At 49.2% G+C, this 24,149-nt stretch overlaps 2 protein-coding genes across 9 annotated transcripts in view; one reads left to right on the forward strand and one right to left on the reverse strand.

The window, feature by feature from the left end:
• The window catches only part of APBB2 (amyloid beta precursor protein binding family B member 2), a 501,466-nt gene that overhangs the window by 470,993 nt on the left and 6,324 nt on the right, over positions 1–24,149 (forward strand). For all 8 annotated transcript variants that reach the window (XM_063921023.1, XM_063921025.1, XM_063921021.1 and 5 more), the window contains one exon: positions 23,577–23,753. In XM_063921023.1, coding sequence (XP_063777093.1) covers positions 23,577–23,753 — 177 coding nt within the window. The remainder of the gene's footprint in view (positions 1–23,576; positions 23,754–24,149) is intronic.
• NSUN7 (NOP2/Sun RNA methyltransferase family member 7) overlaps positions 1–24,149 on the reverse strand; it is a 421,001-nt gene that overhangs the window by 96,791 nt on the left and 300,061 nt on the right. The gene's annotated exons all lie outside the window — the stretch shown is intronic.

Genomic DNA, 24,149 nt, shown 5'->3' on the forward strand with positions numbered 1-24,149 from the left:
AGGTCGATTCCTACATTTCCTGCAAACAGGAGTGTCTATGGGCCTGAAATGGGGGTCCATTAAGGTTCAAATTTCGGCCCTGTCAATTTTCTTCCAAAAAGAACTAGCTTCAGTCCCTGAAGTTCAGACGTTTGTAAAAGGGGTACTGCATATACAGCCTCCTTTTGTGCCTCCAGTGGCACTTTGGGATCTCAATGTAGTTTTGGGTTCCAAAAGTCACATTGGTTTGAACCACTTAAATCTGTGGAGTTAAAATATCTCACATGGAAAGTGGTCATGCTGTTGGCCCTGGCCTGGGCCAGGCGCGTGTCAGAATTGGCGGCTTTATCCTGAAATAGCCCTTATCTGATGTTCCATTCGGACAGGGCGGAATTGAGGACTCGTCCTCAGTTTCTCCCTAAGGTGGTTTCAGCGTTTCACCTGAACCAACCTATTTGTGGTGCCTGCGGCTACTAGGGACTTGGAGGACTCCAAGTTGCTAGACGTTGTCAGGGCCCTGAAAATATATGTTTCCAGGAGGGCTGGAGTCAGGAAATCTGACTCGCTGTTTATCCTGTATGCACCCAACAAGCTGGGTGCTCCTGCTTCTAAGCAGACTATTGCTCGTTGGATTTGTAGTACAATTCAGCTTGCACATTCTGTGGCAGGCCTGCCACAGCCAAAAATCTGTAAATGCCCACTCCACAAGGAAGGTGGGCTCATCTTGGGCGGCTGCCCGAGGGGTCTCGGCTTTACAACTTTGCCGAGCAGCTACTTGGTCAGGAGCAAATACGTTTGTAAAATTCTACAAAATTGATATCCTGGCTGAGGAGGACCTGGAGTTCTCTCATTTGGTGCTGCAGAGTCATCCGCACTCTCCCGCCCGTTTGGGAGCTTTGGTATAATCCCCATGGTCCTTACGGAGTCCCCAGCATCCACTTAGGACGTTAGAGAAAATAAGAATTTACTTACCGATAATTCTATTTCTCATAGTCCGTAGTGGATGCTGGGCGCCCATCCCAAGTGCGGATTGTCTGCAATACTTGTACATAGTTATTGTTACAAAAATCGGGTTATTATTGTTGTGAGCCATCTTTCAGAGGCTCCTCTGTTATCATGCTGTTAACTGGGTTCAGATCACAGGTTATACGGTGTGATTGGTGTGGCTGGTATGAGTCTTACCCGGGATTCAAAATCCTTCCTTATTGTGTACGCTCGTCCGGGCACAGTATCCTAACTGAGGCTTGGAGGAGGGTCATAGGGGGAGGAGCCAGTGCACACCAGATAGTCCTAAAGCTTTCTTTAGATGTGCCCAGTCTCCTGCGGAGCCGCTATTCCCATGGTCCTTACGGAGTCCCCAGCATCCACTACGGACTATGAGAAATAGAATTATCGGTAAGTAAATTATTTTCTCTATCGTCCTAGTGGATGCTGGGGTTCCTGAAAGGACCATGGGGAACAGCGGCTCCGCAGGAGACAGGGCACAAAAAGTAAAGCTTTTCCAGATCAGGTGGTGTGCACTGGCTCCTCCCCCTATGACCCTCCTCCAGACTCCAGTTAGATTTTTGTGCCCGGCCGAGAAGGGTGCAATCTAGGTGGCTCTCCTAAAGAGCTGCTTAGAAAAAGTTTAGCTTAGGTTTTTTATTTTACAGTGAGTCCTGCTGGCAACAGGATCACTGCAACGAGGGACTGAGGGGAGAAGAAGTGAACTCACCTGCGTGCAGGATGGATTGGCTTCTTGGCTACTGGACATCAGCTCCAGAGGGACGATCACAGGTACAGCCTGGATGGTCACCGGAGCCGCGCCGCCGGCCCCCTTGCAGATGCTGAAGTCAGAAGAGGTCCAGAATCGGCGGCTGAAGACTCCTGCAGTCTTCTAAAGGTAGCGCACAGCACTGCAGCTGTGCGCCATTTTCCTCTCAGCACACTTCACACGCAGTCACTGAGGGTGCAGGGCGCTGGGGGGGGGCGCCCTGGGAGGCAAATGTAACCTATATAAAGGCTAAAAATACCTCACATATAGCCCCCAGAGGCTATATGGAGATATTTAACCCCTGCCTGGATTCACTAAATAGCGGGAGACGAGCCCGCCGGAAAAGGGGCGGGGCCTATCTCCTCAGCACACGGCGCCATTTCCTCTCACAGCTCCGCTGGTCAGGACGGCTCCCAGGTCTCTCCCCTGCACTGCACTACAGAAACAGGGTAAAACAGAGAGGGGGGGCAAATTTATGGCGATATTTTGATATATATAAAGCAGCTATAAGGGAGCACTTATTATAAGGCTATCCCTGTTATATATAGCGCTTTTGGTGTGTGCTGGCAAACTCTCCCTCTGTCTCCCCAAAGGGCTAGTGGGTCCTGTCTTCGTTAGGAGCATTCCCTGTGTGTCTGCTGTGTGTCGGTACGTGTGTGTCGACATGTATGAGGACGATATTGGTGTGGAGGCGGAGCAATTGCCAAATATGAGGATGTCACCCCCTAGGGAGTCGACACCAGAATGGATGCCTTTATTTATGGAACTACGGGATAGTGTCAACACGCTAAAGCAGTCGTTTGACGACATGAGACGGCCGGACAATCAATTAGTGCCTGTCCAGGCGACTCAAACACCGTCAGGGGCTGTGAAACGCCCTTTGCGTCAGTCGGTCGACACAGACCCAGACACAGGCACTGACTCCAGTGGTGACGGTGACGAATCAACCGTATTTTCCAGTAGGGCCACACGTTATATGATTTTGGCAATGAAGGAGGCGTTACATTTAGCTGATACTACAGGTACCACTAAACAGGGTATTATGTGGGGTGTGAAAAAACTACCTATAGTTTTTCCTGAATCAGAAGAATTAAATGACGTGTGTAATGAAGCGTGGGTTGCCCCTGATAAAAAGCTGATAATTTCAAAGAAATTATTGGCATTATACCCTTTCCCGCCAGAGGTTAGGGAGCGCTGGGAAACACCTCCTAGGGTGGACAAGGCGCTAACACGCTTATCTAAACAAGTGGCGTTACCCTCTCCTGAGACGGCCGCACTTAAAGATCCATCAGATAGGAGGATGGAAAATATCCAAAAAAGTATATACACACATGCAGGTGTTATACTACGACCAGCTATAGCGACTGCCTGGATGTGCAGTGCTGGGGTAGTTTGGTCAGAGTCCCTGATTGAAAATATTGATACCCTGGACAGGGACAATATTTTACTGTCGTTAGAACAAATAAAGGATGCATTTCTTTATATGCGTGATGCACAGAGGGATATCTGCACACTGGCATCACGGGTAAGTGCTATGTCCATTTCGGCCAGAAGAGCTTTATGGACGCGACAGTGGACAGGCGATGCGGATTCAAAACGACATATGGAAGTTTTGCCGTATAAAGGGGAGGAGTTATTTGGAGTCGGTCTATCAGATTTGGTGGCCACGGCTACAGCCGGGAAATCCACCTTTCTACCTCAAGTCACTCCCCAACAGAAAAAGGCACCGACTTTTCAACCGCAGCCCTTTCGTTCCTTTAAAAATAAGAGAGCAAAGGGCTATTCATATCTGCCACGAGGCAGAGGTCGAGGGAAGAGACAGCAACAGGCAGCTCCTTCCCAGGAACAGAAGCCTTCCCCGGCTTCTACAAAAGCCTCAGCATGACGCTGGGGCTTCTCAAGCGGACTCGGGGACGGTGGGTGGTCGTCTCAAAAATTACAGCGCGCAGTGGGCTCACTCGCAGGTAGATCCCTGGATCCTGCAGATAATATCTCAGGGGTACAGGTTGGAATTAGAGACAGATCCACCTCGCCGTTTCCTGAAGTCTGCTTTACCAACGTCCCCCTCCGAAAGGGAGACGGTTTTGGAAGCCATTCACAAGCTGTACTCTCAGCAGGTGATAGTCAAGGTACCTCTTCTACAACAAGGGAAGGGGTATTATTCCACTCTTTTTGTGGTACCGAAGCCGGATGGCTCGGTAAGGCCTATTCTAAATCTGAAGTCCTTGAACCTGTACATAAAGAAGTTCAAGTTCAAGATGGAGTCACTCAGAGCAGTGATAGCGAACCTGGAAGAGGGGGACTTTATGGTATCCTTGGACATCAAGGATGCGTATCTCCACGTTCCAATTTACCCCTCACACCAGGGGTACCTCAGGTTCGTTGTACAAAACTGTCACTATCAGTTTCAGACGCTGCCGTTCGGATTGTCCACGGCACCTCGGGTCTTTACAAAGGTAATGGCCGAGATGATGATTCTTCTTCGAAGAAAAGGCATATTAATTATCCCATACTTGGACGATCTCCTAATAAGGGCAAGGTCCAGAGAACAGCTAGAGATGGGATTAGCACTGTCGCAAGAAGTGCTAAAACAGCACGGGTGGATTCTGAATATTCCAAAATCCCAGTTAATGCCGACAACTCGTCTGCTGTTCCTAGGGATGATTCTGGACACGGTTCAGAAAAAGGTTTTTCTCCCGGAGGAAAAAGCCAAGGAGTTATCCGAGCTTGTCAGGAACCTCCTAAAACCAGGAAAGGTGTCTGTACATCAATGCACAAGAGTCCTGGGAAAAATGGTGGCTTCTTACGAAGCAATTCCATTCGGCAGATTCCACGCAAGAATTTTCCAAAGGGATCTGTTGGACAAATGGTCAGGGTCGCATCTTCAGATGCACCTGCGGATAACCCTGTCTCCAAGGACAAGGGTGTCTCTTCTGTGGTGGTTGCAGAGTGCTCATCTATTGGAGGGCCGCAGATTCGGCATACAGGATTGGATCCTGGTGACCACGGACGCCAGCCTGAGAGGCTGGGGAGCAGTCACACAAGGAAGAAACTTCCAGGGAGTATGGACGAGCCTGGAAACGTCTCTTCACATAAACATTCTGGAACTAAGAGCAATATACAATGCTCTAAGCCAGGCAGAACCTCTGCTTCAGGGAAAACCGGTGTTGATCCAGTCGGACAACATCACGGCAGTCGCCCATGTGAACAGACAGGGCGGCACAAGAAGCAGGAGTGCAATGGCAGAAGCTGCAAGGATTCTTCGCTGGGCAGAGAATCATGTGATAGCACTGTCAGCAGTGTTCATCCCGGGAGTGGACAACTGGGAAGCAGACTTCCTCAGCAGACACGATCTTCACCCGGGAGAGTGGGGACTTCATCCAGAAGTCTTCCACTTGCTGGTAACCCGTTGGGAAAGACCAATGGTGGACATGATGGCGTCTCGCCTCAACAAAAAACTGGACAGGTATTGCGCCAGGTCAAGAGATCCGCAGGCAATAGCTGTGGACGCGCTGGTAACGCCTTGGGTGTACCAGTCGGTGTATGTGTTTCCTCCTCTGCCTCTCATACCAAAAGTATTGAGAATTATACGGCAAAGAGGCGTAAGGACGATACTAGTGGTTCCGGATTGGCCAAGAAGGACTTGGTACCCGGAACTTCAAGAGATGATCACGGAAGATCCGTGGCCTCTACCTCTAAGGAGGGACTTGCTTCAGCAGGGTCCCTGTCTGTTTCAAGACTTACCGCGGCTGCGTTTGACGGCATGGCGGTTGAACGCCGGATCCTAAAGGAAAAAGGCATGCCGGAAGAAGTCATTCCTACTTTGATTAAAGCAAGGAAGGAAGTAACCGTGCAACATTATCACCGAATTTGGCGAAAATATGTTGCGTGGTGCGAAGATCGGAGTGCTCCGACGGAGGAATTTCAACTGGGTCGATTCCTACATTTCCTGCAATCAGGATTGTCTATGGGTCTCAAATTGGGATCTATTAAGGTTCAAATTTCGGCCCTGTCGATTTTCTTTCAAAAAGAATTGGCTTCAGTCCCTGAAGTCCAGACCTTTGTTAAGGGAGTGCTACATATACAGCCTCCTGTGGTGCCTCCAGTGGCACCGTGGGATCTCAATGTGGTTTTGGACTTTCTAAAATCTCATTGGTTTGAACCACTAAAGAAGGTGGATTTGAAATATCTCACATGGAAAGTGACCATGCTTCTAGCCCTGGCTTCGGCCAGGAGAGTGTCAGAACTGGCAGCTTTATCTTACAAAAGCCCATATCTGATTTTCCATTCGGACAGGGCAGAACTACGGACTCGTCCGCATTTTCTCCCTAAGGTGGTGTCAGCATTTCATCTGAACCAGCCTATTGTAGTGCCTGCGGCTACAAGTGACTTGGAGGACTCCAAGTTACTGGACGTTGTCAGAGCATTAAAAATATATATTGCAAGGACAGCTGGAGTCAGAAAATCTGACTCGTTGTTTATATTGTATGCACCCAACAAGATGGGTGCTCCTGCGTCTAAGCAGACGATTGCTAGTTGGATCTGTAACACAATCCAACTTGCACATTCTGTGGCAGGCCTGCCACAGCCTAAATCTGTAAAGGCCCACTCCACAAGGAAGGTGGGCTCATCTTGGGCGGCTGCCCGAGGGGTCTCGGCATTACAACTTTGCCGAGCAGCTACGTGGTCAGGGGAGAACACGTTTGTAAAATTTTACAAATTTGATACTCTGGCTAAGGAGGACCTGGAGTTCTCTCATTCGGTGCTGCAGAGTCATCCGCACTCTCCCGCCCGTTTGGGAGCTTTGGTATAATCCCCATGGTCCTTTCAGGAACCCCAGCATCCACTAGGACGATAGAGAAAATAAGATTTTACTTACCGATAAATCTATTTCTCGGAGTCCGTAGTGGATGCTGGGCGCCCATCCCAAGTGCGGATTATCTGCAATAATTGTACATAGTTATTGTTAACTAATTCGGGTTATTGTTGAAGGAAGCCATCTTTCAGAGGCTCCGCTGTTATCATACTGTTAACTGGGTTTAGATCACAAGTTGTACGGTGTGATTGGTGTGGCTGGTATGAGTCTTACCCGGGATTCAAAATCCTCCCTTATTGTGTACGCTCGTCCGGGCACAGTACCTAACTGGAGTCTGGAGGAGGGTCATAGGGGGAGGAGCCAGTGCACACCACCTGATCTGGAAAAGCTTTACTTTTTGTGCCCTGTCTCCTGCGGAGCCGCTGTTCCCCATGGTCCTTTCAGGAACCCCAGCATCCACTACGGACTCCGAGAAATAGATTTATCGGTAAGTAAAATCTTATTATTTTATCTTAGCGCATATAATTTGACATATCCCTGGACACAAAATATTAGGATTCCGGGATCTTCTACAATCAATGTAGTCCTAGTCACCTCCATTTTTAACAAGTGATTTGGATCTTCTCAAGGTTTTGAGGGCATCATTAGAAGGCTGAAGCTCATATGTCAGGTAAAGCCAATTAAATTGGCTTTATGTTTATGAAATGGTTTCACTATAGATTTCCATGTAGCTAATGAGATAAATACACTAATCTCTTGAACTTCTATGTAGCACACAAAGGGATTCAGACCCCAAAACAGTACAGCAAGCAGAAAGATCAGCCTTATATATAGTGCACTTCTGATCCATGGTTCTGCATATTACAGCAAGCAGAAAGATCAGCCTTATATATAGTGCACTTCTGATCCATGGTTCTGCATATTACAGCAAGCAGAAAGATCAGCCTTATATATAGTGCACTTCTGATCCATGGTTCTGCATATTACAGCAAGCAGAAAGATCAGCCTTATATATAGTGCACTTCTGATCCATGGTTCTGCATATTACAGCAAGCAGAAAGATCAGCCTTATATATAGTGCACTTCTGATCCATGGTTCTGCATATTACAGCAAGCAGAAAGATCAGCCTTATATATAGTGCACTTCTGATCCATGGTTCTGCATATTACAGCAAGCAGAAAGATCAGACTTATATATAGTGCACTTCTGATCCATGGTTCTGCATATTACAGCAAGCAGAAAGATCAGCCTTATATATAGTGCACTTCTGATTCATGGTTCTGCATATTACAGCAAGCAGAAAGATCAGACTTATATATAGTGCACTTCTGATCCATGGTTCTGCATATTACATATTGAAGCTTCCTAACATGCAGGATAAATATTTTAGGCATTCTTGCATAGGTCAGTGCAGCATTTAGATGGCTTGCACCCAGCTAGGAGTATACGCAGGCCAATCTAAATTGTGCCATTGCGCTAGCAACTGAGAGAGGAGCTGCAACCGGGCTATCGTGATTGCCTTCACCGCACAATGGGGGTCATTCTGACCTGATCGCTCGCTGCAGTTCTTCTCAGCGCAGCGATCAGGTCAGAAGTGCGCATGCACCGGTGCCGCAGTGCTGTCATTGCCTAGCGATTGACAGGCAGAGGGGGTTGCTGGGTGGGAGGGGGCGACATGGCGGCATTTGGCTGCCATTTTGTGGGCGCGGTCTGGCTAACGCAGGCGTGGCCGGACCATTGGGGGGGGGCGGGCCGCAGCGGCTGCGTGAAGACACATGCAGCTGCTGCGAGCCGGGCAGTGACAAGTAGCTCCCGGCCAGCACGCAAAGCTGCACTGGCCGTGAGCTACTCCTGAAGTGCACTTCTGCGACGGGGCAGGGACTGACATGCGGGGCGGGCTATCCCTGTGCTGGCTGCCCAACCCCCCACCCCCCTCCCCCATGTCTGTGTTCCTGATCGTAACTGTGCTAAATTTAGCACAGCTACGATCAAGTCAGAATCAATGGCCCTCATTCCGAGTTGTTCGCTCGGTATTTTTCATCGCATCGCAGTGAAAATCCGCTTAGTACGCATGCGCAATGTTCGCACTGCGACTGCGCCAAGTAACTTTACTATGAAGAAAGTAATTTTACTCACGGCTTTTTCTTCGCTCCGGCGATCGTAATGTGATTGACAGGAAATGGGTGTTACTGGGCGGAAACACGGCGTTTCAGGGGCGTGTGGCTGAAAACGCTACCGTTTCCGGGAAAAACGCAGGAGTGGCCGGGGAAACGGTGGGAGTGCCTGGGCGACCGCTGGGTGTGTTTGTGACGTCAACCAGGAACGATAAGCACTGAAATGATCGCACAGGCAGAGTAAGTCTGGAGCTACTCAGAAACTGCTAAGTAGTTAGTAATCGCAATATTGCGAATACATCGGTCGCAATTTTAAGAAGCTAAGATTCACTCCCAGTAGGCGGCGGCTTAGCGTGTGTAACTCTGCTAAATTCGCCTTGCGACCGATCAACTCGGAATGAGGGCCAATGGCCCTCATTCCGAGTTGATCGGTCGCAAGGCGAATTTAGCAGAGTTACACACGCTAAGCCGCCGCCTACTGGGAGTGAATCTTAGCTTCTTAAAATTGCGACCGATGTATTCGCAATATTGCGATTACTAACTACTTAGCAGTTTCTGAGTAGCTCCAGACTTACTCTGCCTGTGCGATCATTTCAGTGCTTATCGTTCCTGGTTGACGTCACAAACACACCCAGCGGTCGCCCAGGCACTCCCACCGTTTCCCCGGCCACTCCTGCGTTTTTCCCGGAAACGGTAGCGTTTTCAGCCACACGCCCCTGAAACGCCGTGTTTCCGCCCAGTAACACCCATTTCCTGTCAATCACATTACGATCGCCGGAGCGAAGAAAAAGCCGTGAGTAAAATTACTTTCTTCATAGTAAAGTTACTTGGCGCAGTCGCAGTGCGAACATTGCGCATGCGTACTAAGCGGATTTTCACTGCGATGCGATGAAAAATACCGAGCGAACAACTCGGAATGAGGGCCAATGTGTGGAGGTTACTCAGCCTGTTTGCCTGCTTTCCAGTACCACTGGGAGTAACCTCCCCACAGATGACAAGGAAAGCCAGTGTGCTGTCCCATTGCTGAGCGACAGAGGTAAATGGTGGAGATTATGTAGTAATCCAATGAATTGTCAACCAATTGAATATGATATGCTTATGGCTTCACCTTTACCTCTTAACAGATTGGATTTAGGTTAATGAAGCACTCAAGTTACTGTGTGACCTATAATTGTCAAGTGCACATGTTATATTCCCACTCGGGTGGTGGTGTGGACCCACCACCTGAGTGGGAATACGGGGCTGCGGTCGGGATTCCGACCGCTGGCATTTAGGTGCCTGTCAGGATTCCGGCGTCAGGATCCTGAACGCCGGAATCCTGACAGGCGGTATAGTAACCGCATACCGTTTATATAATATCTAATCTTGTTAGTAGAGGAGTTGATAAAATGCATGTCTAGAGCCACTTCATTTTCTGGAGAAAATAGTAACCGGTTCCCTACGTAATTTGTTTCTATGCCTTATAACTGGTTTCAAGGTCACATTTCGCTGGGACGCAGTGGATGCACAATGACATTTGGATGTGTGCACCAGAATAATAAAATAAATGACACTGCAATCATTGGAGCGCAACAATACTACGCTCATTTTTTAACAATGTAATTGTAGGGAATTTACAGAACAGATGTTCGCCTTAATCACTTTCGTTAGAAATGAAATGCATTACAGGATTTAACACTTTCACAGCTCTCATGTTGGGGGATGTCGGCACTTGTGCTGTTTTCTGAATAAGCGTGACAGTAATGCAGTGAGGTAGAACCTGCACATGAAAAGGGTTTCTACAGTAGTGTGGATACGCAATTACAGTGCATGTGGCAAGATGTCAGGCAGGCATACAGTGTTAAGTGTAATGTATAAGGAAGCACAGCACAAATATCAATGTACAGTAATTTCTGTTGGATACTTATTTTAGCATTCTGCTCCATGAGATCACCTTCACTTTTAAAATACATAACATTGTGCTCAAAAAGTCCTTCAGGGCATCTCTGGCTGACTTGCCTGGAATGCTAAAAACCAGTAGAACATAATGAGTATGTTTTGTCATATGCAATTTAATAGCTGCCTCAGTTCTATTGGTTAGTAGTGATATATGTACAATTATGTTATTTGTCACAGGTATCAGACTATACTGTTTTTTGTATCTATGTTGTAGAATAATTGCAGCTCATCTGCCCATTGGTTTTACTACACAGACATGTTCTGCATCATCTCACAATTCCCTGTCTCCATGAATTGATTGCTACTGTATGTTCCCCTATCCGCTGCACTAAACCAGCAATACCTGTATGTAAAGCCCCTGAGGCCAGCATACACTTCATCCAGAATGGTACCAGAATAACATTACACCTTAAACATGCATTCTCCATTGTCTTTCCCCAGTGTCTGTCTGTTACCTGTAAAAAGATAGCATTGTTTTTGGAGATTTTTCACCTCTAAAGAAAAAAGGGGGCCAATTGATTGATGTATATAGAAATATAGATACTGCAGAACAAGTTCCTTTTACACAAACTGCGCAAAAGTGCGCCATGTAGCTATCACATAGATTGCAGTAACCCGTGCTCCAGGGACATTGAACAGAATGAAAAGGAAAGTGTTGTGACACAGTCTAGCACAGGCATGTCAAACTCTTGGCCCTCCAGCTGTTGTGAAACTACAAGTCCCAGCATGCTTCGCCAGCATACCTTCCACTGATCAACTGGTAAAGCATGCTGGGACTTGTAGTTTCACAACAGCTGGGTGACCATGAGTTTGACATGCCACTCTAGAACGTACCTCCCAACCATCCTTTACAGGGCACCGTCCCACTATCAGGATGGGGAGTGAATTTTCCAGATCACCATGTGGGATGCGGTCAAGATGCCGCCGGCCGGAATCCCGGCGGTCGAAATACCGATGCCGGAATCCCGACCGCCACAATCCCGACCGCCACAATCCCGACATATTCTCCCTCCGTGGGTGTCCACGACACCCATAGAGGGAGAATATAATAGTGTGCCCGCAGCGTGGCGAGCGAGGCACCATGCCCGCAGCGTGGCGAGCGAAGAGAGCCCGCAAGGGGCTGCGTTCCGCTCGCCACCCCTGTTGGGATTGTGTGGTCGGGATTCCGGCGTCGGTATTACGACCGCCGGGATTCCGGCCGGCGGCATTTAGTGCTGATCCCCACCATGCAGTTAGGTGGTATTTCCATTCAGTGCTGTTCTGTATAGCCTTACAGATGAGAAACAGCATCTACTGTATGTACATTGCTTTACCTGCAGCCTTATTACCTGTCTGTTACGTGTTCATTGGTATAGTCTGTAGATTATTTCTCTCCCCTGCTTCTGACAAGCCCATGGTGTCACTAGTTGGAGGACGGGGTATATTTGTTATCAATCAGTTTTTCAATGTTTGTCTTTCCATGCAATACATATTTTCTCTAACGTCCTAGAGGATGCTGGGGACTCCGTAAGGACCATGGGGAATAGACGGGCTCCTCAGGAGATAGGGCACTTTAAGAAAGACTTTAGGATTCTGGGTGTGCACTGGCTCCTCCCTCTATGCCACTCCTCCAGACCTCAGTTTTTAGACTGTGCCCAGAGGAGAATGGGTGCACTGCAGGGAGCTCTCCTGAGTTTCCTGCTTAGAAAGCATTTTTGTTAGGATTTTTTCTTTTTTTCAGGGAGCACTGCTGGCAACAGGCTCCCTGCATGGAGGGACTGAGGAGAGAGGAGCAGACCTACTTAAATGTTAGGCTCTGCTTCCTCGGCTACTGGACACCATTAGCTCCAGAGGGAATGAACACAGGTTCGTCCTGGGCGTTCACCCCAGAGCCGCGCCGCCGTTCTCCTCACAGAGCCAGAAGAAACGAAGACAGAAGACGTCTCAGGCGGCAGAAGCCTTCGGTGCTTCACAGAGGTAACGCACAGCACTGCAGCTGTGCGTCATTGCTCCGCTACACCTCACACACTCCGGTCACTGTAAGGGTACAGGGTGCAGGGGGGGCGCCCTGGGCAGCAATAAAACACCTCTCCTACGGCAAAAGTGTATATACATGTACAGGTGGGCACTGTACATGTATATAAAAGAGCCCCCGCCATTTTTTTATAAGTTTGAGCGGGATAGAAGCCCGCCACCGAGGGGGCGGGGCTTCATCCTCAGCACTCACCAGCGGCATTTTCTCTACACAGCACCGCTGAGAGGAAGCTCCCCGGACTCTCCCCAGCTTGACACACGGTGAAAGGGGGTTTTAAAGTAGAGGGTGGGCACATTATTGGCGTTTATACACTACAGCAGCGCTACTGGGTAAACGTTCTGTGTTTTTCTCCAGGGACATATAGCGCTGGGGTGTGTGCTGGCATACTCTCTCTCTGTCTCTCCAAAGGGCCTCAGGGGGAACCTGTCTTCAGAAAAGAGATTCCCTGTGTGTGTGCAGTGTGTCGGTACGTGTGTGTCGACATGTGTGACGAGGAAGGCTCACCTAAGGAGGAGGGGGAGTGCATGATGGTCAGGTCGCTGTCGGCAACGCCGACACCGGACTGGGTGGATATGTGGAATGTCTTGAATGCAAATGTAAATTTACTGCATAAACGATTAGACAAGGCTGAAGCTAGGGATCAGTCAGGTAGTCAGACCATGCCTGTCCCTGTGGCACCAGGACCTTCGGGGTCTCAAAAACGCACCATATCCCAGATCACTGACACAGATACCGACACAGAGACTGACTTTAGTGTCGACTATGAGGATGCAAAATTACAGCCAAAGGTAGCGAAAGGTATTCATCACATGATTATGGCCATTAAAGAGGCTTTGCATATCACTGAGGAACCCCCTGTCCCTGACACAAGGGTACACATGTATAAAGGGAAAAAGCCTGAGGTCACTTTTCCGTCCTCATTTGAACTAAGCGACTTGTGCGAAAAGGCTTGGGAATCTCCAGATAGGAGACTACAAGTTCCCAAAAGGATTCTTATGGCGTATCCCTTTCCACAAAAGGACAGGATACGATGGGAATCTTCGCCAAAGGTAGACAAGGCGCTGACACGCTTATCCAAGAAGGTGGCACTGCCTTCTCAGGATACATCTTCCCTCAAGGATCCTGAGGATCATAAGCAGGAGGTTACCATGAAACACATTTACACACATTCCGGTACTATCATTAGACCGATTATGGCATCGGCCTGGGTGTGTAGTGCTATCGCAGCATGGACAGATTCCTTATCTACGGAACTTGAAACCCTAGATAAGGATTCCATTTTAATGACCCTAGAGCATATCAAAGATGCTGCTTTGTATATGAGGGATGCTCAAAGAGACATTTGTTTACTAAGCTCCAGAATAAATGCTATGTCTATTTCTGCTAGGCGACTCCTGTGGACCCGACAGTGGACGGGGGATGCCGACTCAAAGCGGCATATGGAGTCGTTGCCTTACAAGGGGGAGGAGTTGTTTGGAGAAGGCCTCTTGGACCTTGTCTCTACTGCTACGGCCGGTAAATCGAATTTCTTACCTTATGTCCCCCCGCAGCATACTAAAAAGGCACCTCATTATCAAATGCAGTCCTTTCGTTCCAATAGAAGCAAGAAGGTACGGGGATCGTCCTTCCTTGCCAGAGGAAAAGGCAAGGGAAAAAAGCTGCATGCAGCTAATTCCCAGGAGCAGAAGTCCTCCCCTACATCTGCAAAGTCCACCGCATGACGCTGGGGCTTCCCGGGGGGAGTCAGCTCAAGTGGGGGGCGCGTCTTTTCGATTTTTCAGCCAGGTCTGGGTTCACTCACAGGTGGATCCCTGGGCTATAGAGATTGTTTCTCAGGGATACAGGCTGGAATTCGAAGACGTACCTCCTCGCCGGTTTTTCAAATCGGCTCTGCCAGCTTCCCCGTCAGAGAGGGAGTTAGTGTTGACTGCGATTCAAAAATTGTATCTTCAACAGGTGATAGTCAAAGTTCCTCTTCTCCAGCAAGGTAAGGGGTATTACTCAACCCTGTTTGTGGTCCCGAAACCGGACGGTTCGGTCAGGCCCATTTTGAATCTAAAATCCCTGAAGTTGTACTTGAAAAAGTTCAAGTTCAAGATGGAATTGCTCAGAGCGGTTATCGCCAGCCTGGAGGGGGGGATTGGATGGTGTCCCTGGACATAAAGGATGCATACCTTCATGTTCCGATTTTCCCTCCTCATCAGGCGTTCCTGAGATTTGCAGTACAAGACTGTCATTACCAATTTCAGATGTTGCCGTTTGGGCTTTCCACAGCCCCGAGAATTTTCACCAAGGTAATGGCGGAAATGATGGTGCTCCTGCGCAAGCAGGGGGTCACAATTATCCCATACTTGGACGATCTCCTCATAAAGGCGAGATCTCGGGAGAAGTTGCTGGACAGCGTGTCACTGTCTGTGAGGATGTTGCAGGGGCACGGCTGGATTCTCAATTTACCGAAGTCCCAGCTAGTCCCTACAACGCGCCTGACCTTTCTGGGTCTGATTCTAGACACAGACCAGAAAAAGGTTTTTCTTCCGATGGAAAAGGCTCAGGAGCTCATGGCCCTGGTCAGGAACCTATTAAAGCTAAAAACGGCTTCAGTGCATCATTGCACTCGTGTCCTGGGGAAGATGGTGGCTTCGTACGAGGCCATCCCCTTCGGCGGGTTCCATGCGAGGACCTTTCAATGGGATCTACTGGACAAATGGTCCAGGTCCCATTTACAAATGCATCAAAGGATCACCCTGTCTCCCAGAGCCAGGGTATCTCTCCTGTGGTGGCTGCACAGTGCTCACCTCCTAGAAGGCCGCAGGTTCGGAATTCAGGACTGGATCCTGGTGACCACGGACGCAAGCCTCCGAGGTTGGGGAGCGGTCACACTGGGAAGAAATTTCCAAGGTCTCTGGTTAAATCTGGAGACTGGTCTCCACATCAACGTCCTGGAGTTGAGGGCCATATACAACTCCCTACGCCAAGCGGAGGCATTGCTTCGGGACAAACCGGTTCTGATTCAGTCAGACAATGTCACGGCAGTGGCTCATGTAAACCGCCAAGGCGGCACAAGGAGCAGAGTGGCCATGGCAGAAGCGACCAGGATTCTTCGCTGGGCGGAAGGCCATGTAAGCGCCCTATCAGCAGTATTCATCCCGGGGGTGGACAACTGGGAAGCGGACTTCCTCAGCAGACACAACCTGCATCCGGGAGAGTGGGGACTTCATCCAGAAGTCTTCGCACAGATCGTGGGTCGGTGGGGACTGCCTCAGATAGACATGATGGCGTCCCGTCTCCACAAAAAGCTAAAGCGGTATTGCGCCAGGTCCAGGGACCCTCAGGCGGTAGCGGTAGACGCTCTAGTGACACCTTGGGTGTTCAGATCGGTCTATGTGTTCCCTCCTCTACCTCTCATACCCAAGGTGTTGAGAATAATAAGGCTAAGAGGAGTCAGAACGATCCTCATTGTTCCGGATTGGCCAGAAGGACTTGGTATCCGGATCTGCAAGAGTTGCTCACAGAAGATCCGTGGCCTCTTCCCCTAAGGCAGGATCTGCTGCAGCAGGGGCCCTGTCTGTTCCAAGACTTACCGCGGCTGCGTTTGACGGCATGGCGGTTGAACGCCGGATCCTAGCGGAAAATAAGAATTTACTTACCGATAATTCTATTTCTCGGAGTCCGTAGTGGATGCTGGGGTTCCTGAAAGGACCATGGGGAATAGCGGCTCCGCAGGAGACAGGGCACAAAAAGTAAAGCTTTACGATCAGGTGGTGTGTACTGGCTCCTCCCCCTATGACCCTCCTCCAAGCCTCAGTTAGGATACTGTGCCCGGACGAGCGTACACAATAAGGAAGGATTTATGAATCCCGGGTAAGACTCATACCAGCCACACCAATCACACCGTACAACCTGTGATCTAAACCCAGTTAACAGTATGATAACAGAGGAGCCTCTGAAAGATGGCTCCCTACAACAATAACCCGAATTAGGTAACAATAACTATGTACAATTATTGCAGATAATCCGCACTTGGGATGGGCGCCCAGCATCCACTACGGACTCCGAGAAATAGAATTATCGGTAAGTAAATTCTTATTTTCTCTATCGTCCTAGTGGATGCTGGGGTTCCTGAAAGGACCATGGGGATTATACCAAAGCTCCCAAACGGGCGGGAGAGTGCGGATGACTCTGCAGCACCGAATGAGAGAACTCCAGGTCCTCCTTAGCCAGGGTATCAAATTTGTAGAATTTTACAAACGTGTTCTCCCCCGACCACGTAGCCGCTCGGCAGAGTTGTAATGCCGAGACCCCTCGGGCAGCCGCCCAAGAAGAACCCACCTTCCTTGTGGAGTGGGCTTTTACCGATTTTGGCTGTGGCAGGCCTGCCACAGAATGTGCAAGCTGAATCGTACTACAAATCCAGCGAGCAATAGTCTGCTTAGACGCAGGAGCGCCCAACTTGTTGGGAGCATATAGTATAAACAGTGAGTCAGATTTCCTGACTCCAGCTGTCCTTGAAATGTATATTTTTAAAGCTCTGACAACGTCCAACAACTTGGAGTCCTCCAAGTCGCTTGTAGCCGCAGGCACTACAATAGGCTGGTTCAGATGAAATGCTGACACCACCTTAGGGAGAAAATGCGGACGAGTCCGCAGTTCTGCCCTGTCCGAATGGAAAATCAGATATGGGCTTTTGTAAGATAAAGCTGCCAGTTCTGACACTCTCCTGGCCGAAGCCAGGGCTAGTAGCATGGTCACTTTCCATGTGAGATATTTCAAATCCACAGTTTTTAGTGGTTCAAACCAATGAGATTTGAGAAAGTCCAAAACAACATTGAGATCCCACGGTGCCACTGGAGGCACCACAGGGGGCTGTATATGCAGCACTCCCTTAACAAAAGTCTGGACTTCAGGAACTGAAGCCAATTCTTTCTGGAAGAAAATCGACAGGGCCGAAATTTGAACCTTAATAGATCCCAATTTGAGACCCATAGACAATCCTGATTGCAGGAAATGTAGGAATCGACCCAGTTGAAATTCCTCCGTCGGAGCACTCCGATCCTCGCACCACGCAACATATTTTCGCCAAATGCGGTGATAATGTTGCGCGGTTACTTCCTTCCTTGCTTTAATCAAAGTAGGAATGACTTCTTCCGGCATGCCTTTTTCCTTTAGGATCCGGCGTTCAACCGCCATGCCGTCAAACGCAGCCGCGGTAAGTCTTGAAACAGACAGGGACCCTGCTGAAGCAAGTCCCTTCTCAGAGGTAGAGGCCACGGATCTTCCGTGATCATCTCTTGAAGTTCCGGGTACCAAGTCCTTCTTGGCCAATCCGGAACCACTAGTATCGTTCTTACGCCTCTTTGCCGTATAATTCTCAATACTTTTGGTATGAGAGGCAGAGGAGGAAACACATACACCGACTGGTACACCCAAGGCGTTACCAGCGCGTCCACAGCTATTGCCTGCGGATCTCTTGACCTGGCGCAATACCTGTCCAGTTTTTTGTTGAGGCGAGACGCCATCATGTCCACCATTGGTCTTTCCCAACGGGTTACCAGCATGTGGAAAACTTCTGGATGAAGACCCCACTCTCCCGGGTGAAGGTCGTGTCTGCTGAGGAAGTCTGCTTCCCAGTTGTCCACTCCCGGGATGAACACTGCTGACAGTGCTATCACATGATTCTCTGCCCAGCGAAGAATCCTTGCAGCTTCTGCCATTGCACTCCTGCTTCTTGTGCCGCCCTGTCTGTTCACATGGGCGACTGCCGTGATGTTGTCCGACTGGATCAACACCGGTTTTCCTTGAAGCAGAGGTTCTGCCTGGCTTAGAGCATTGTAGATTGCTCTTAGTTCCAGAATGTTTATGTGAAGAGACGTTTCCAGGCTCGACCACACGCCCTGGAAGTTTCTTCCTTGTGTGACTGCTCCCCAGCCTCTCAGGCTGGCGTCCGTGGTCACCAGGATCCAATCCTGTATGCCGAATCTGCGGCCCTCCAATAGATGAGCACTCTGCAACCACCACAGAAGAGATACCCTTGTCCTTGGAGACAGGGTTATCCGCTGGTGCATCTGAAGATGCGACCCTGACCATTTGTCCAACAGATCCCTCTGGAAAATTCTTGCGTGGAATCTGCCGAATGGAATTGCTTCGTAAGAAGCCACCATTTTTCCCAGGACTCTTGTGCATTGATGTACAGACACCTTTCCTGGTTTTAGGAGGTTCCTGACAAGTTCGGATAACTCCTTGGCTTTTTCCTCCGGGAGAAAAACCTTTTTCTGAACCGTGTCCAGAATCATCCCTAGGAACAGCAGACGTGTTGTCGGAATTAACTGGGACTTTGGAATATTCAGAATCCACCCGTGCTGTTATAGCACTTCTTGAGACAGTGCTAATCCCATCTCTAGCTGTTCTCTGGACCTTGCCCTTATTAGGAGATCGTCCAAGTATGGGATAATTAATACGCCTTTTCTTCGAAGAAGAATCATCATCTCGGCCATTACCTTGGTAAAGACCCGAGGTGCCGTGGACAATCCAAACGGCAGCGTCTGAAACTGATAGTGACAGTTCTGTACGACGAACCTGAGGTACCCCTGGTGTGAGGGGTAAATTGGAACGTGGAGATACGCATCCTTGATGTCCAAGGATACCATAAAGTCCCCTTCTTCCAGGTTCGCTATCACTGCTCTGAGTGACTCCATCTTGAACTTGAACTTCTTTATGTACAGGTTGAAGGATTTCAGATTTAGAATAGGTCTTACCGAGCCATCCGGCTTCGGTACCACAAATAGAGTGGAATAATACCCCTTTCCTTGTTGTAAAAGAGGTACCTTGACTATCACCTGCTGAGAGTACAGCTTGTGAATGGCTTCCAAGACCGTCACCCTGTCGGAGGGGGACGTTGGTAAAGCAGACTTCAGGAAACGGCGAGGTGGATCCGTCTCTAGTTCCAACCTGTACCCCTGAGATATTATCTGCAGGATCCAGGGATCTACCTGCGAGTGAGCCCACTGCGCGCTGAAATTTTTGAGACGACCCCCCACCGCCCCCGAGTCCGCTTGAGAAGCCCCAGCGTCATGCTGAGGCTTTTGTAGAAGCGGGGGAGGGCTTCTGTTCCTGGGAAGGAGCTGCCTGTTGCAGTCTCTTCCCCCTTCCTCTGCCTCGTGGCAGATATGAATATCCCTTTGCTCTCTTGTTTTTAAAGGAACGAAAGGGCTGCGGTTGAAAAGTCGGTGTCTTTTTCTGTTGGGGAGTGACTTGAGGTAAAAAGGTGGATTTCCCGGCTGTAGCCGTGGCCACCAAATCCGATAGACCGACACCAAATAACTCCTCCCCTTTATACGGCAAAACTTCCATATGCCGTTTTGAGTCCGCATCACCTGACCACTGTCGCGTCCATAAACTTCTTCTGGCCGAAATGGACATAGCACTTACCCGTGATGCCAGTGTGCAAATATCCCTCTGTGCATCACGCATATAAAGAAATGCATCCTTTATTTGCTCTAAAGACAGTAAAACATTGTCCCTATCCAGGGTATCAATATTTTCAATCAGGGACTCTGACCAAGCTACCCCAGCACTGCACATCCAGGCTGTCGCTATAGCTGGTCGTAGTATAACACCTGTATGTGTGTATATACTTTTTTGGATATTTTCCATCCTCCTTTCTGCTGGATCTTTAAGTGCGGCCGTCTCAGGAGAGGGTAACGCCACTTGTTTTGATAAGCGTGTGAGCGCCTTGTCCACCCTAGGAGGTGTTTCCCAGCGCGCCCTAACCTCTGGCGGGAAAGGGTATAAAGCCAATAACTTCTTTGAAATTAGCATTTTTTTATCGGGGGCAACCCACGCTTCATCACACACCTCATTTAATTCATCTGATTCAGGAAAAACTATAGGTAGTTTTTTCACACCCCACATAATACCCTGTTTTGTGGTACCTGTAGTATCAGCAATATGTAACGCCTCCTTCATTGCCAAAATCATATAACGTGTGGCCCTACTGGAAAATACGGTTGATTCATCACCGTCGCCACTGGAATCAGTGCCTGTGTCTGGGTCTGTGTCGACCGACTGAGGCAAAGGGCGTTTTACAGCCCCTGACGGTGTTTGAGGCGCCTGGACAGGTGCTAATTGATTGTCCGGCCGTCTCATGTCGTCAAACGACTGCTTTAGCGTGTTGACACTATCCCGTAATTCCATAAATAAAGGCATCCATTCTGGTGTCGACCCCCTAGGGGGTGACATCCCCATATTTGGCAATTGCTCCGCCTCCACACCAATATCGTCCTCATACATGTCGACACACACGTACCGACCCACAGCAGACACACAGGGAATGCTCTTAAAGAAGACAGGACCCCACTAGCCCTTTGGGGAGACAGAGGGAGAGTTTGCCAGCACACACCAAAAAGCGCTATATATGACAGGGATAGCCTTATAATAAGTGCTCCCTGTATAGCTGCTTTAATAATATAATTTTGCCACAATTTTGCCCCCCCTCTCTTGTTTTACCCTGTTTCTGTAGTGCAGTGCAGGGGAGAGCCTGGGAGCCTTCCTGACCAGCGGAGCTGTGTGAGGAAAATGGCGCTGTGTGCTGAGGAGATAGGCCCCGCCCCTTTTTCGGCGGGCTCGTCTCCCGCTCTTTAGTGGATTCTGGCAGGGGTTAAATATCTCCATATAGCCCCCGGAGGCTATATGTGAGGTATTTTTAGCCAAAATAGGTTTTCATTTGCCTCCCAGGGCGCCCCCCTCCCAGCGCCCTGCACCCTCAGTGACTGCCGTGTGAAGTGTGCTGAGAGGAAAATGGCGCACAGCTGCAGTGCTGTGCGCTACCTTAAGAAGACTGAGGAGTCTTCTGCCGCCGATTCTGGACCTCTTCTCGTTTCAGCATCTGCAAGGGGGCCGGCGGCGAGGCTCCGGTGACCATCCAGGCTGTACCTGTGATCGTCCCTCTGGAGCTAATGTCCAGTAGCCAAGAAGCCAATCCATCCTGCACGCAGGTGAGTTCACTTCTTCTCCCCTAAGTCCCTCGTTGCAGTGATCCTGTTGCCAGCAGGACTCACTGTAAAATAAAAAACCTAAGCTAAACTTTTCTAAGCAGCTCTTTAGGAGAGCCACCTAGATTGCACCCTTCTCGGCCGGGCACAAAAATCTAACTGAGGCTTGGAGGAGGGTCATAGGGGGAGGAGCCAGTACACACCACCTGATCGTAAAGCTTTACTTTTTGTGCCCTGTCTCCTGCGGAGCCGCTATTCCCCATGGTCCTTTCAGGAACCCCAGCATCCACTAGAACGATAGAGAAAAAGGTATTCCGGAGGAGGTCATTCCTACCCTGATCAAGGCTAGGAAGGACGTGACATTGAAACATTATCACCGTATATGGCGAAAATATGTGTCTTGGTGTGAGGCCAGAACTGCACCTACGGAGGAGTTCCATTTGGGCCGTCTGCTTCACTTCCTGCAAACGGGAGTGAATTTGGGCCTAAAATTAGGGTCCATAAAGGTCCAAATTTCGGCCTTATCCATTTTCTTCCAAAAAGAATTGGCTTCTCTTCCTGAAGTACAGACATTTGTGAAGGGGGTACTGCTTATTCAGCCTCCCTTTGTACCTCCGGTGGCACCTTGGGATCTTAACGTGGTATTAAGTTTCCTCAAGTCACCTTGGTTTGAACCACTCAAGACGGTGGAATTGAAATATCTCACTTGGAAAGTGGTTATGTTATTGGCCTTGGCTTCTGCAAGGCGTGTTTCGGAATTGGCGGCTTTGTCATATAAAAGCCCCTACCTGGTTTTTCATGTGGATAGGGCAGAATTGAGGACTCGTCCTCAATTTCTGCCAAAGGTGGTCTCATCTTTTCATATGAACCAACCTATTGACGTGCCTGTGGCTACGCGGGACTTGGGGGATTCCGAGTCCCTGGATGTGGTCAGGGCTTTGAAGATTTATGTGTCCACAACAGCTAGGATCAGGAAGACTCTGTTTGTTCTGTATGCGGCCAACAAGGTTGGCGCTCCTGCTTCAAAGCAGACTATTGCTCGCTGGATCTGTAACACGATTCAGCAGGCGCATTCTACGGCAGGATTACCATTGCCTAAATCGGTTAAGGCCCATTCCACTAGGAAGGTGGGCTCTTCTTGGGCGGCTGCCCGAGGGGTCTCGGCATTACAGTTGTGCCGAGCAGCTACTTGGTCGGGGTCAAACACCTTTGCAAAGTTCTATAAGTTTGATACCCTGGCTGAGGAGGACCTCCTGTTTGCTCAATCGGTGCTGCAGAGTCATCCGCACTCTCCCGCCCGTTTTGGGAGCTTTGGTATCCCCATGGTCCTTACGGAGTCCCCAGCATCCTCTAGGACGTTAGAGAAAATAAGATTTTACTTACCGGTAAATCTATTTCTCGTAGTCCGTAGAGGATGTTGGGCGCCCGTCCCAAGTGCGGACTACTTCTGCAATACTTGTATGTAGTTATTGCGTCAATAAGGGTTATGTTATGGTTGCATCGGTCATGTACTGATGCTATGTTGTTTTTTCATACTGTTAACTGGGTAGTTATCACAAGTTATACGGTGTGATTGGTGTGGCTGGTATGAATCTTGCCCTTGGATTAACAAAAATCCTTTCCTCGTACTGTCCGTCTCCTCTGGGCACAGTTTCTCTAACTGAGGTCTGGAGGAGGGGCATAGAGGGAGGAGCCAGTGCACACCCAGAATCCTAAAGTCTTTCTTAAAGTGCCCTATCTCCCGCGGAGCCCGTCTATTCCCCATGGTCCTTACGGAGTCCCCAGCATCCTCCACGGACTACGAGAAATAGATTTACCGGTAAGTAAAATCTTATTATTTGCAGATCCTTTTATCATCTATAGGTCTAAAAAATGCTTGTTATCTCATGATGTCTCTTTTATACTGCGGTGTGTTTGCTTTTAGTGCAGTCGTATGACCATCTAAAGGGTGATCTGTTGTGTTCTATCTGGCAGGATGAAGAGGTGCTGGTGGAATGCAGGGTTCGTTTCCTTTCCTTCATGGGCGTGGGGAAGGACATCCATACCTTTGCTTTCATTATGGACACTGGGAATCAGCATTTTGAGACTCATATTTTCTGGTGTGAGCCCAATGCAGGAAGCGTTTCTGAAGCTGTCCAGGCTGCGTGCATGGTGAGATAAAGTTCGAAAATTACAAGCAATGGCCTAAAGGCACTCTAGCTTCAATACTGGCAGAACACTGGTACTGTGAGCTCCAAAACTTTGCTACCAATGTGCTGCACTGCACTTCTGCTCGACTTGCACCGTAGTTTCAGCTGCATGTACTTGTGCCATTGAGTGGCAGAAGAGACACAACTAAACGGGTTAGGTTCGTGTGACTGGCGGTCGGAAGACCGCCGGTCACCATACCAACGCCGGATCCCGGCTTGTAGATGGCCGGTGGAGGGGGCGATCGCAAGAAAGCCTCTTGAGGGCTCGTGGCTTGCTGCGCTTGCCACAGGTTGTATTCCCACTCTATGGGTGTCGTGGACACCCATGAGTGGGAATAGTCCCTGTTGGTCGGCATGC

The sequence above is a fragment of the Pseudophryne corroboree genome, chromosome 1, assembly GCF_028390025.1.
Source record: "Pseudophryne corroboree isolate aPseCor3 chromosome 1, aPseCor3.hap2, whole genome shotgun sequence".
In the NCBI taxonomy this organism is placed as follows: domain Eukaryota; kingdom Metazoa; phylum Chordata; class Amphibia; order Anura; family Myobatrachidae; genus Pseudophryne; species Pseudophryne corroboree.